Raw genomic sequence first — 12140 nt, 5'->3', positions numbered from 1 at the left:
CCACTGCTCTATTGACTGGCTGTATGGCAACCTCTTCGATTCCTCAAAGCAATTTCCCCATCTCTTTGCACCCAGACGGGGGATTCCCTAGAGATAGATTGCCCATTTCCCACCCACACTCCAGTGATTCTTATATTTATGTTACAAACAGACACTCTTTCCAAACTGTCCTCTCCCCTGGCAACATCCTCGCCCTCTCCATCGCTCCCTTCAGATCACGCCAGCCCCTGCCCAGCGTTTTCTGGACTCCTTACCCAAGTGTCCCTGAGTCCCAAGCTACCCCCGCCCCCAAACCTCCTCTTCTGTACCTACCAGGTGGGCACCACGCCACGCCACCGTAGGGTAGGTCCTCAGACCCTTCCTGTCACCCAAGCCTGGCCCGGACTCCCTAGTCCACTTATTACAATCTTTCCCCGGATGCCCAGGGCAGCCACGCATTCTCCGGGTTCCCCTCCGCACCCCTCCCCATCATCTCCACTCCATTCCCGACCTGTCGTACCTGATCTTCCGACCCCTCGGTGCTGCGCATCCCCCGAACCCCGCCCCGCCACCGGGCCGGCTCACCGCCTCTACCTGCCCGGGTCTAACTGCTCCTCGGCCCCTCAGACACCCTCCCTCCCGCAGGTGCTCAGCCCTCCTGCAGATCTGCCCGGGCCCTCGGCCCTCGGCCCCCGCTGTGGACCCAACCCACGTCGCATCCAGGGCTCTCCATCCTCTCGGCCCCTCATGTCCTGTCCAGCCCCCACTGTCCCCTTGACCCTTCTCAGGCCCTGTCGGGCCCCCGTTGTCCCCCGGCCTCTCCTCAGGCCTACTCAGCCACCACCGCCCCTGGGCCCCACCTCAGGTGCTGTCCGGCTCTCCCTATTCCCACTGGCCCCACCTCAGGCCCTGTCCGGCCCTCGCTGCCCCCTCGGCCCCTGCCGGGCCGCCCCACAGCCCAACCAGCGCTCGCCATCCCCCGGACCCAGGCCGGCCGCTGCACCCCCTCGGCCAGGCCAGCACCCTCCCCGGTCGCCCACCCCGGCGCTGCCTCCCTCCGGCTTCCGCACGATCGCCGGACACTCACTACTCCTTGAGCAGCACCATGTCGCTTCGCGGCTCGGCGGCGGCTGCCTGCTGCCAGCCTGGCTTCCCGCCCGCTTCCCGGCGGCCGCGCTCCCCGTGGCCCTGCCCGGCCCGGCTGCCTGTGCGTCTTCGTCTTGGTCTGTTTCGTCCCCGCCGCTCTCGCCGCGGTCGCTGCGCCGGCTCCTGCGCCCCGGCCTCACCGCCTCCCGCGCCGCTGCCGACGCCGCCCGCAGCTCTGGTTCCGCAGCGCCGCGCGGGGGCGGGGCGTCTCTGCGGCAACCAGCGCGTCACACGCAGCGTGCGCGCTGACCTCACGCGGGGGGCGGGGCCTCCTCGCCCTGTCGCCTCCGGGCCTTAAAAGGGTCGCCGCGTCGGCGAGCACCGTGGGCTCGGGGCGCGCACAGGACCCCGGCGCTAGGCGGAGCCGACGTCGGGGTGTAGGGCAGGGTCTTAGGTGTGACAGTTCCGCAGCCGGGGCAGATGCACCTGTATGCTTGGGCCTTCCCAGTGGGTGGATTGAGATCTAGGAAAGGGTTGTGTAAAAAAAAAAAAAAAAAAAAATTAGCAATAGCCAGGACGTGCAAGTGCTCTTCTAAGTGCTTGATTCTGACAGCGGTTCTCAACCTGTGGGTCGCGACCCCTTTGGCAGTGGAACGACCCTTTCACAGGGGTCGCCTATGACCATCCTGCATATCAGATATTTACATTACGATTCCTAACAGTAGCAACATTACAGTTATGAAGTAGCAACGAAAATAATTTTATGGTTGGGTCACAACATGGGGAACTGTATTTAAAGGGCCAGAAGGTTGAGAACCACTGCCAGGACAACACCACCAAAATGGTACTATTATTGTCCCAGTTTACAGGTGAGCAGAAGGAGGCAGAGGTTCAGAGACTTGTTCAAGTCCAAAGCTAGCATGTGATGGGGCTGAGCTTTTCACCCAGAAGTTTTAGTGCAGCCCTGGCTGGTTTGGCTCAGTGGACAGAGCGTTTGGCCTGCGGACTGAAGGGTCCCAGGTTCGATTCCAGTCAAGGGCACATGCCTGGGTTGTGGCTTCGATCCCCAGTGTGGGATGTGCAGGAGGCAGCCAATCAATGATTCTCTCTCATCATTGATGTTTCTACCTCTCCCTTTCCCTTCATCTCTGAAACCAATAAAAAAAAATTTTTTTTTAAGTTTTAGTGTTATGTCATTCATCCAGTTAGTATTTGCTAGGTGCCTGCTGTGTACCAAAACCTGTGCTTTTGTTGAGAAAGTGAACACGGTAAAGTTCACCTAGCCCTTAGGGAACTCAGGGACAGGGTGTGTGTGTGTGGGGGGGGGGGTAGGTTGATGGGTGGAGGAGGAGGAGGCAGGCAGTTAGAATAAAAAGGGGCTGTGAGAAGTGAAACACGGGCTTAGTCAACAAGGCATCCTGGAAGAAGAGCTTCTAAGCTGAGATCTGTAGGGGGCTGGGAGGGGAGGTGTTTACAGAGTGAATGCAAAGGTACATTTGGGGGCCTGAAAGAAGTGACTGGGGCATGAAGTTGGGGGGGGGGTGGCTGAGGAGCGGTAGCAGGGGTGGGTTGGGGCCAGATGATGTAATTCCTGGTAGGTGATGATACGGTGTTTGGAGTCCATCTGAAGGGCACAGGTGGGCACTTACAGGCTTTAAGCAGGATTGGTGTCCAAAGGCTCACTCTGACGGCTGGGTGGAGAGGGGGTGGAGGGGGCCAGGGCAGAGGCAGGGCGGCCAGTGAGGAGGCTTCTTTAGAAATCCAGGCAAAGATGGGCTAAGAAAGACAGTGGTGGGAAGGAAGGGGAAAGGGGAAGTGGATTCAGCAGTAACTCCGGAAGTAAAATTAGCAAGGTTTTTGACGAATTGGCTGAGAGGGTAAAAGGAAGGAGGTTTCTGGCCTGGGAGCGTAAGTGGACTGCCTTTAGGAGAACACAGGAAAGGCAGATTTTCACAGGAGAAAGCAACGACTCGTGTTGGATTTAAGGAGCACCCTGGCCACGGTCAGTGGATGGCCCAAGATGCGAACTTGGGAAGGGAGGGTGGAGCAGATGGCTGTGTAGCTGCTAAACCATGACAGGTGTCCCGGGACAGCCCTGAGTATTGCACACATTGGCCACTCATGCATTGAATCCTGGAGAGATCTAAGCCCAGGCCCTGTGAAGACGGCCAAGAGAGGAGATACTATGACTCAAAGTCCAAGATTAAGTGAGTGGCCTAAGCCTGGTCCTCTGATCCTCCCAGTGTAGGCCCGCCCCCCGCCCCCTCCGGCGCCCGCCCCAATAATATCAATGAATAATAACAATTGCTATGGGCTGGCTCTCTCCAGGAAGTAACTAAACCCTGCCATCTGGGACCTTGCAGTCTAGCTGGGAAAGCTACAGTTACTCATTCACTGAGTCAATATTGACTGAGCACCTGGCCTCGCCCTGAGCTGTTTCCTAGGCACTCGGGATACAGGGGTGACCAAGAAAAATGACACCCTTCTCTTGCTCAGTGGGGGAAGCAGAATATAAATAAATACAGAATTAGCTTCATGTTATAAATGTTATAAAGAGGCTGAACAGGAGTAGAAGTGGGAGGTGGGAGAGGGATTCCAGGGAGAGGGGAGTATGGTAAAAGTGAGATAATCATGGCACATGATTACTAGTATCTTCTGCTATTCTATAAGCCCTGTGATCAGTGTGGAATTTTCTTTCACACTCCTGTGCTTTCTCTATACTCTCCTTGCCTGATTGGCTAACTCATGCCTTGGGAGTTAGCTCAAAAGTCACATCCTTTGTGAAAGACTCCCCCAGACAAAATTAGCCATTTCCTCCTTTCTGCATCTAGAGTGGCGACCAAAAATCTGGGCACATTATCTGACGGTGAATTCTTTTTCTGTTATGTAAACTAATTTACCAGAAGCTATAGATATGGAAATTAAAGCATGTTTTATTCATTTAATAACCTGTCTTTAATAAAAGGAAACATAGCCCTGGCCGGTTTGGCTCAGTGGATAGAGCGTCAGCCTGGGGACTGAAGGGTCCCAGGTTCAGTTCTGGTCAAGGGCATGTACCTTGGTTGCAGGCACATCCCCGGTGGGGAGTGTGCAGGAGGCAGCTGAATTGATGTTTCTCTCTCATTGATGTCTCTAACTCTCTATACCTCTCCCTTTCTGTAAAAAATCAATAAAATATATTTTTTAAAAAAAGAAAGAAAAAAAAAAGAGGCTGAACAGGGTGAGCATGGGCGTGGCAGGCAGCATCAGGTGGCCAGGGAAGGCTCTTAGAGGAGGTGATGTTTAGACGGAGACCGGAATGACCAGAGGAATTATTGCTACTCGGGCTCTTAGTTAATAAGAGTTGAGCCAGCCAAAACCGGTTTGGCTCAGTGGATAGAGCGTCGGCCTGCGGACTGAAGGGTCCCAGGTTCGATTCTGGTCAAGGGCATGTACCTTGGTTGCGGGCACTTCCCCAGTGGGGAGTGTGCAGGAGGCAGCTGATCGATGCTTCTCTCTCACCGATGTTTCTAACTCTCTATCTCTCTCCTTTCCTCTCTGTAAAAAATCAATAAAATATATTAAAAAAAAAAATAAGAGTTGAGCCAAGAGAGTTTAGAAGGCTGTGCTAGGCACTGGGGGAAACTAAATGCAAAACAACAATCAAACTACCTGAGAACCAGCCTCTGCTCTGGAGGCCCTCCTGGAGCGTGGGCCCTGCACTTGCAGAAAACTAGCGAGTGACTCGAGGCAGCTTGCAATAAAGGGGCATGTGTGTGACCCAAAGGACAGTGCTGGGGAGGGGCCTCCTGGCCTGGAGAGGAGTAGGGAGCATCCAGGACCAGGGGGATATGAGCCAGATTTGGCTAGAAAGGGGACTGGCATTTTCAGAGGGAAACGGGTATGCAAAGGCACAGAGGCAGGATTCTAGAGGATGGGATCTGGGGGCTGGGGAGGCCGGAGAGGAGCCTCTGATTAGAGCAGCAGGTTTCAACCTTATTTCATCTCACGGCACACATAAACTAATTACTAAAACTCTGTGGCACACCAAAAAAAATAGTGTATTTCCTGTCGACTTGACACAAAAAAATAGGTATAATCTTGATTCACTCACATTGGGTGGCTTAGTTTATTTGACAATGTAAGGGGAAAGGGATCAGCAGCCCTAACTAAATAGCCAGGTATTGCATGTTTTTAAAATTGTTGCAGCACACTAGCTGAAAATCGCTGGGTTAGCCCAGCCGGTGTGGGTCAGTGGTTGAGCGTTGGCCTACGAACCAGGAGGTCATGGTTTGATTCTAGTCAGGGCACAGGCCGGGAGTTTTAGTCTTGATCCCCAGTAGGGACTCTGTAGGAGGCAGCCAATCAATGATTCCTGCTCATCATTGATGTTTCTATCTATCTCTCCCTCTCCCTCCCTCTCGGAGATCAATATGAAAGAAAACCGCTGGGTTAGAACATGAGAGGGTCACATGGTGGGCGCGCACAGGAGGGACTGAGCGTGGGGCCTTCGGGAAGGCCGTTTTGTTCAGCTCCATGGGCAGGGGCAGCCATGTGAGGGCCTTAAGGAATCCCCACTCGTATCACCCAGATCCAACTGTCAGTGAGATTTTGCCACTCTCACCTCATCTCTTTTCTTCTCTGAAACATTTTAAAGCAAATGTCAGGCATCATGTCATCTCCCCGCCTCCATGTTTCAGTGTGCATTCTAGGAACACGAATGTTTTCTTACAAATCATAATGCTACTATCATACTAACAAAGTTCTTGATATTATCTCATTGGGTTCATATTCACATTCCCCTAATTATCTAAAAAATATTATTTTGTAGTGTTGTTTTTTTATTTTTATTTATTTTTTAAATATATTTTTTATTTATTTCAGAGAGGAAGGAAGAGGGAGAGAGAGATAGAAACATCAATGATGAGAGAGAATCACCAATTGGCTGCCTCCCGCACGCCCCCCACTGGGGACTGACCCAGCAACCCGGGCACGTGCCCCTGACCGGAACCGAACCTGGGACCCTTCAGTCTGCAGGCCGACGCTCTATCCACTGAGCCAACCCGGCTAGGGCTAGGGTTGTTGTTTTTTTTTTAAAGATAAGTTTAGTGTCTTAACAAGGTCAGATTTTTTTCACATTTTATTTGTTTATTTACTCATTCATTCATTTATAATTCTCATCCGAGGGTATGTTTATTGATTTGAGAGAGAGAGAGGAAGGGAGAGAGAGAAACATCTATGTGAGAGAAACATTGATCAGTTGCCTCCCGTACCAGTGCAGACTGGGGATTGAACCTGCAATGCGACACCTCGGTATGTGCCCTGACCAGGAATCAAACCTACAACCTTTTTGGTATATGGGACAAAGCTCCAACCAGCCAAGCCATGGGGCCGGGGCTCACATTTTATTTTCAGTTGTTCTGTTTCTTACATCTCTTAACACTACCAAGCTTTGCGTTAGCCCTTATACTGTACACAGGGACCACAGCACTCCAAACTGTTCCCCATCGTGAGCCACCAGCCCCACTGTGGGAACAGAGCCCCTGGTTCCTGATGCCCTGGAGTCCCCGGCCTACCGCTTGCCACCTGTGTGACCTTGTGCAAGTTACTGAACCTCTCTGTGCCTAAGCTGCTTCATTTGTAAAATGCCTGCCTTGAGGCAATGTGTGGAAGGTAATTTTGTGCAGTTCGTGGCACTTTTCCATATTATTATTGTTGGGGGCAGAGGTGTTGTGAAGGAGGGATGGACATAGCTGCCCCTAAGCTACTTCTACTTGCTTCAGGCTTAAAAGGAGAGAAAGAAGTTAATCTCCAGTGTCACAATGATCTTTCTGTCTCTCATGTCTCCCTTTCTTTGTCTCCTTCCCTCTCCATCTGTTTATACTTCTCTATCTTCTCTCCATCTCTCTAGCTCCCTCTCTACCTCTCCTCACTAGCTCTCTCTTTCTCTCTCCTATCAGTTTATCTCGCCTCTCTGTCTCTCTGTATCTGTTTTTCTGTATCTCTCTGTCTTTCATCTCTCTCGTTACCTCTCCTCTCTGCCCCTTTGCATATCTCTGTCCCTACCCCCTTCCTGTCTTTCCCCACCCGACATCAGTCTTTGTCCCTCTACTCTGGGTAAAGCATCTTCAGCCTGTTTCTTTCATCTTCTCTTGGCGGCTGTCTCCTTTCCCCCTATCTGCCTGCTCTCTGTTCTGTCTTGGTCTCTCTCTCTCCTTTTCTCTTGCCTTTGTCTCGGTGTCTGTGCATCTCACGGTTCCCACCCCCGGATGGTTTCTCCTGGCTGCCTGGCCCTCATTACCGCCGTGGTCACGGACACGCCTGTAACCCATCTCTGGGTATCTCGGGGAGACCGTGTTTCACTGTTTCCATCTTCTGCTCTGTCCCTTCCTGGCTGCTGAGAGCATTTTCTTCTCCCAGCTTCTGTCTCAGCCTCTTCTCGTTTTATTTCTGTCTCTTCTTTTTTTAAATTTCACCCTCCAAATATTTATTGAGCAACTGTTCCAGGCCAGGCACCATTTGAGGCACTGGCAGTATCACAGTGACCGAGGCAGAGCACGTGCCAGCTCTCAGGGAGCGTTTGTCCTAGTGGGGACGAGCACCACTCACGCAAACACGTGACGCTGGCTGCCTGGCTCGTCCCACTGGGCAGAGGAGTGTGTTGGTCAGGCCCAGCCAGAGGCAGGGACTCAAGCCCAAGAGGGCGGGCTGGCTCTGCCGTGAGCTTTGCCTGACAATTCCGTGTCCCTAGATAGGGACTGTGGGCCACTCTCGAAGCCAGGCTCAGTAACATTCAGTACGCACCAGGCTGGGGGAGACACAGCCCAGCTAGGGCCACATCTACTGAGAGACAGCGGTGCTTTGGGTGCCCAGAGGCGGGGAGGAGCCACTTCACCTCTGTTCCTCTCTCTGCCTCTGACAGTGTTTGGCCAGCAGAGGGTTAAAAGCTATTTGAACAGCGTGATATTTTTTAAAAGATTTTTGCTCAGCCGGTGTGGCTCAGTGGTTGCATGTCAACCTGTGAACCAGGAGGTCATGGTTCTCTCTGGTCAGGGCCCATGCCCGGGTTGTGTGGGCTTGATCCCCAGTAGGGGGCGTGCAGGAGGCAGCCGATCCAGGATTCTCATCATTGATGTTCCTATCTCTCTCTCTCCCTCTCCTCTCCTCTTTCTGAAATCAATAAAAACATATTAAAGATACTTTTTAAGCCAACATTTGAAAATGGGGATATTTTATATAAAATTCAGAATTTCCAGCTTCTTTTTTTAAAAAAACAACAACCCAGAAGATCTGGCAACACTGGGCTCATTCCCACTAGCCATACCTGGTTGAAGCTGTGTCAAGGCTGCCCCCTGAGAGGGGGTGCGACTCCCTGCCCCCACAGTCCCGCCAATTCCTCATGTGTCCCTGGCACAGAGGTCAAGGTCTAGCTGCCCCTGTAGCAGCACAGAACTCATGCTGGCTCTACTTACACTAGAGAAATAGTTCTTTGTGCTGTGTCCATCAAACACGGGAAAATGAAAGGAAACAACAAAGGAAGTGGCAGAGCCCCAGCTTTTGAGTTTACAGTCCTGACAAGTAGGACATCCATCCAGCATCTCTCTGCCTGGCTACCGTGCGGTGCGTGCAGGGGGCCACTGCTCAGCCCTTCCCCAGCTGGCCCCTCCTCTGGGCCTTAAGCCCCTCCTACCCCAGCAGGGTCAGGGGCCAGGCCTCTGACAATCAGGCTACCCCTACCCTCCCTGGTGTGGGGCTCTCCCTGGGGCTTCTCTGGGAGGCCCCCAGTTGTTTTCTCCCTCCTGCTAACACCGACCAGGGTCCGGTGGGAGGTGGCCAGCTTGGTGGGAATCTGTAGGAGGAGCAGCCACGTCCATGACCACTGCCTTAGGACAAAAGAAAAGGGGCAAGGATGCGCTCCCTCCCCTAGAACCAGAATTCACCAGCAGCCCCGTCTTCCCACCTAAGAAGCCCCCTGCTTAATCCTCCCCCACCTCTTCAAACGGCAGTGCAGAGGCCAAACCAGCAAAGCTGGGTCTTGGTGGATGTGGCACAAGGGAGGGGTGGGGGCCAAGGGCACCTTTCGGGTAAGTTCCAGGGAATCTGAGCAAGAGACCCGGGCGAGGGAATGTGTGGCTTTGAGAGAAAGAGACCCAGGAGCTGAGAGGAAGCAGTTCTTGTTGTTCTCATCATACATTTATTGAGTGCTTACTGTGTGCCAGGAAGTAAGCCAGGCGCTAGAAACAGCAAAGGGGCTAGAAACAGCTGCCAGGTCATCAGTAACACTGTACGGACCCTGGTTAACACAGGGAACAGAGGAACCCTTCAGGCACAGCCTCGGGGCCTGGCTGGGTCCTTGGATGGGGCCTGCCTGGGTCTTTCCAGCAACAGAACAGGAGGCAACACCCTCTCCCTCTCCCCCATCGAGGTAGAGAGGACACAGACAAGCCCCTACACACTCCTCTGAAACACATTCATACCTAACGTGTGAGCGCGTGCGCACACGCACACATACACACACACACACACACACACACACACGCAGGCACAGCCAGGCAGTTTTACAAGGAGGTGGCATGGAGATGCTATCTACGTGCCGTGATCTGAGCGCCCCAACATAAATCCGTCAGCGTGCCTGCATATTTACCATTGAGAGATTACCTTGAGAAGCTTTTTGGCCAAGTCTCTTACCAAAAATGTGAAAAACACAAAAGTAAACAAGGGGACTTCTTAAGGCTTTTTGCTTAAAGAGGGCTCCTGAGAGGGGCAGGGGCAGCGGAAACAGACCCCACTTCCTGTCTTGGCTACAAGTCTGTCCTGGCCAGAGCTGCCCAAAGTAGGTGTCCTATTAAACTGGTGGGGGTAGAGGAGAGGGGGTGCCCTCATTTCCTGCGCTATCTGCACTCTTCCAGGGTCATACAGATACTGCTGCCCCTCGTTAGGTGCCTATGACGTGCTAGGTATGTGCAAATGCTTTATGTCCGTGTTCACCGAGCCTCGGAGTGAGGTATTATCTCCACTTTACAGAGAAGGACACTGAAGCTCAAGACTAGCCTAGGGTCACGGATGTCGTGTGGTGGGGCATCTAGCCGCTGCTCATCCCCTCGGCACGGGGAGATGGAGTCTCACTCTGGGAAGGGAGGGGGCGGGAGCTGCCAAGGGTCCCAGTGACTGACTTCAGAGCCAGGACATGCTGCCTGGAGACCAAGGAACGCGGGTGGCAGCTCCACGCCGGCGGGCCACCCCATGGGGACGCTGCTTCTCCTTCATGGCATTCGGGCAGCTCCATCCTCACTTCAGGGTTGGGGTGAGTTAGGACATAGGGGCAAATGGGCTCACAGAGCCTGTCTGCTCACCCTGCCCCCCAACCCCAGGGAGGTTACGAAAAACCAACCCCCTGACTTTGGGGGTCCTGGGCTCCTCATCGTCATAATCCCACAAACTATTTTTGGAGGAAATGGGCTGTCACCCTTGAATTGAGCCCCTGGTAATTGGAATAGATAGGGCACCTCACTGCCCCAAGAGCCCATGACAACTTCTCATATTACCCTCCAGAGGGCGCTATTGCCGAAACAGCCCCGAAGCTCAATCCTGTTGAGACTTCTCAGAGCTCCCTGGCAGAGCCCCTCACCCTAGGGTGCCTGCAGCTGACCCTCCTCTCATCACAGCCTGACCCCACCACCCATCATCCACTCCAGCTGCATATCTGCTCAAATTCTGCTCCCAAGCTGATATGCAAGTACGTTGAAAACTTCACTGAGCTGAATGCTTCTGCTGCTGAGGCAGTCCTGCACATGTACCCCGATTACTGGATGCCCCCCCATTTTCAGGTCCCTTGGGGTCCAGGGCAGTGTGAGGCCCTCCACAAACTACAAAGCCCAGGGCCAGGACGAGGAGAGATCTTAGCGGAGGTTGTTTGGAGTAGGTGATACTGGAGACAAGCAGGGAAAGGAGATGGAGCACAACAGAAAGGCACCTGCAACCCTGTGGCCTTCAGGGGGGTTGGGACCTTCCCCAGCACAGGTCCAGGCAGCAGGAGCTGCAGACAGAGGCCAGGAGGTCTGGGGGAAGCCAACCAAGGAACAGCTTGACCTGAGTCTAAGGGGACTAGAGAGGAGAGGGGTTCCTGACAATACTTCTGAGACTGGCCCTGCCCCTTCCTCACTCTGACTGAAGCCACTGGCCTGGCATCACTTCCCGCTCCTCCCCACCAGGAGCTTGAGGACAAAGGGAAGCTGGAGGGCCATGGCCACTTGGTGCTCCCTGCCTTTGATCAGCCCATGGTCCTTTTCTCAGCCAGGGCACTCCTCTCAAGGAGAAGAGACCTTCACTTCAGGCTTGGGGTGACCAGAGAATTGCTCCCTCAAGAACCCATCTGCCTCCAGGGCCAAGGTGACTCTGCTGAGTAGAAGTCATCCCACACTCAGAGGACTCTCTCGACTCTAATAAGTGGGGCCTGGGTTTGCCTCTCAGCTCTCAAAGCCTGGTGGCCCTGGGGCTACGCTCCAAGAGGAATGTTCGGTCACTCCAATGATGTTCAGGCCCATAAGCCAGTCCTGGCTCTAATCTTGTACAAATCACTCCACCTCCCTGGCCCTCAGTTTTTTAAAACTGTGAAACAAATAAGATCCATTTCACTCTTGCATGATTCAATGATGATAACCCAGTGGTGGGCAAATCGTGGCTCGCGAGCCACATGCGGCTCTTTGGCCCCTTGCGTGTGGCTCTTCCACAAAATACCACGTGTGGGCGCGTACGTACAGCGCGATTGAAACTTCGTGGCCCATGCGCAGAAGTCGGTTTTCGGCCTGGGAGAAACAAGTATACAAGACGAGTGTGGATGGGAGAGTTGGAAGGGGTCGACCTCAGCGAACGTACCTCAATCAGATTGAGGACATTTTTAGCAAAGGCCAGCTTAGGAGTACCCTAATTAAGTTAATAACAATGTACCTACCTATATAGTTTAAATTAAAAAATTTGGCTCTCAAAAGAAATTTCAATCATTGTACTGTTGATATTTGGCTCTGTTGACTAATGAGTTTGCCGACCACTGTGATCACCCATCACTCCTGTACAGTCAGAGTAGAATGACTGGCGGA

The 12140-nt window shown here is 53.1% G+C and overlaps 1 protein-coding gene across 1 annotated transcript in view; it reads right to left on the bottom strand.

The window, feature by feature from the left end:
- Nucleotides 1-1296, bottom strand: part of PITPNA (phosphatidylinositol transfer protein alpha) — a 40461-nt gene extending 39165 nt beyond the window's left edge. Inside the window, exon 1 of the mRNA XM_081109378.1 lies at nt 1067-1296. Within this exon, the coding sequence (XP_080965504.1) occupies nt 1067-1086 (20 nt within the window). The 5' untranslated portion in view covers nt 1087-1296. The remainder of the gene's footprint in view (nt 1-1066) is intronic.
- Nucleotides 1297-12140: the final 10844 nt, after the last annotated feature.

Source organism: Myotis nattereri (genome assembly GCF_964212035.1).
Source record: "Myotis nattereri genome assembly, chromosome: 16".
Lineage (NCBI taxonomy): Eukaryota > Metazoa > Chordata > Mammalia > Chiroptera > Vespertilionidae > Myotis > Myotis nattereri.
This window is presented reverse-complemented; position numbering and strand designations above follow the sequence as displayed.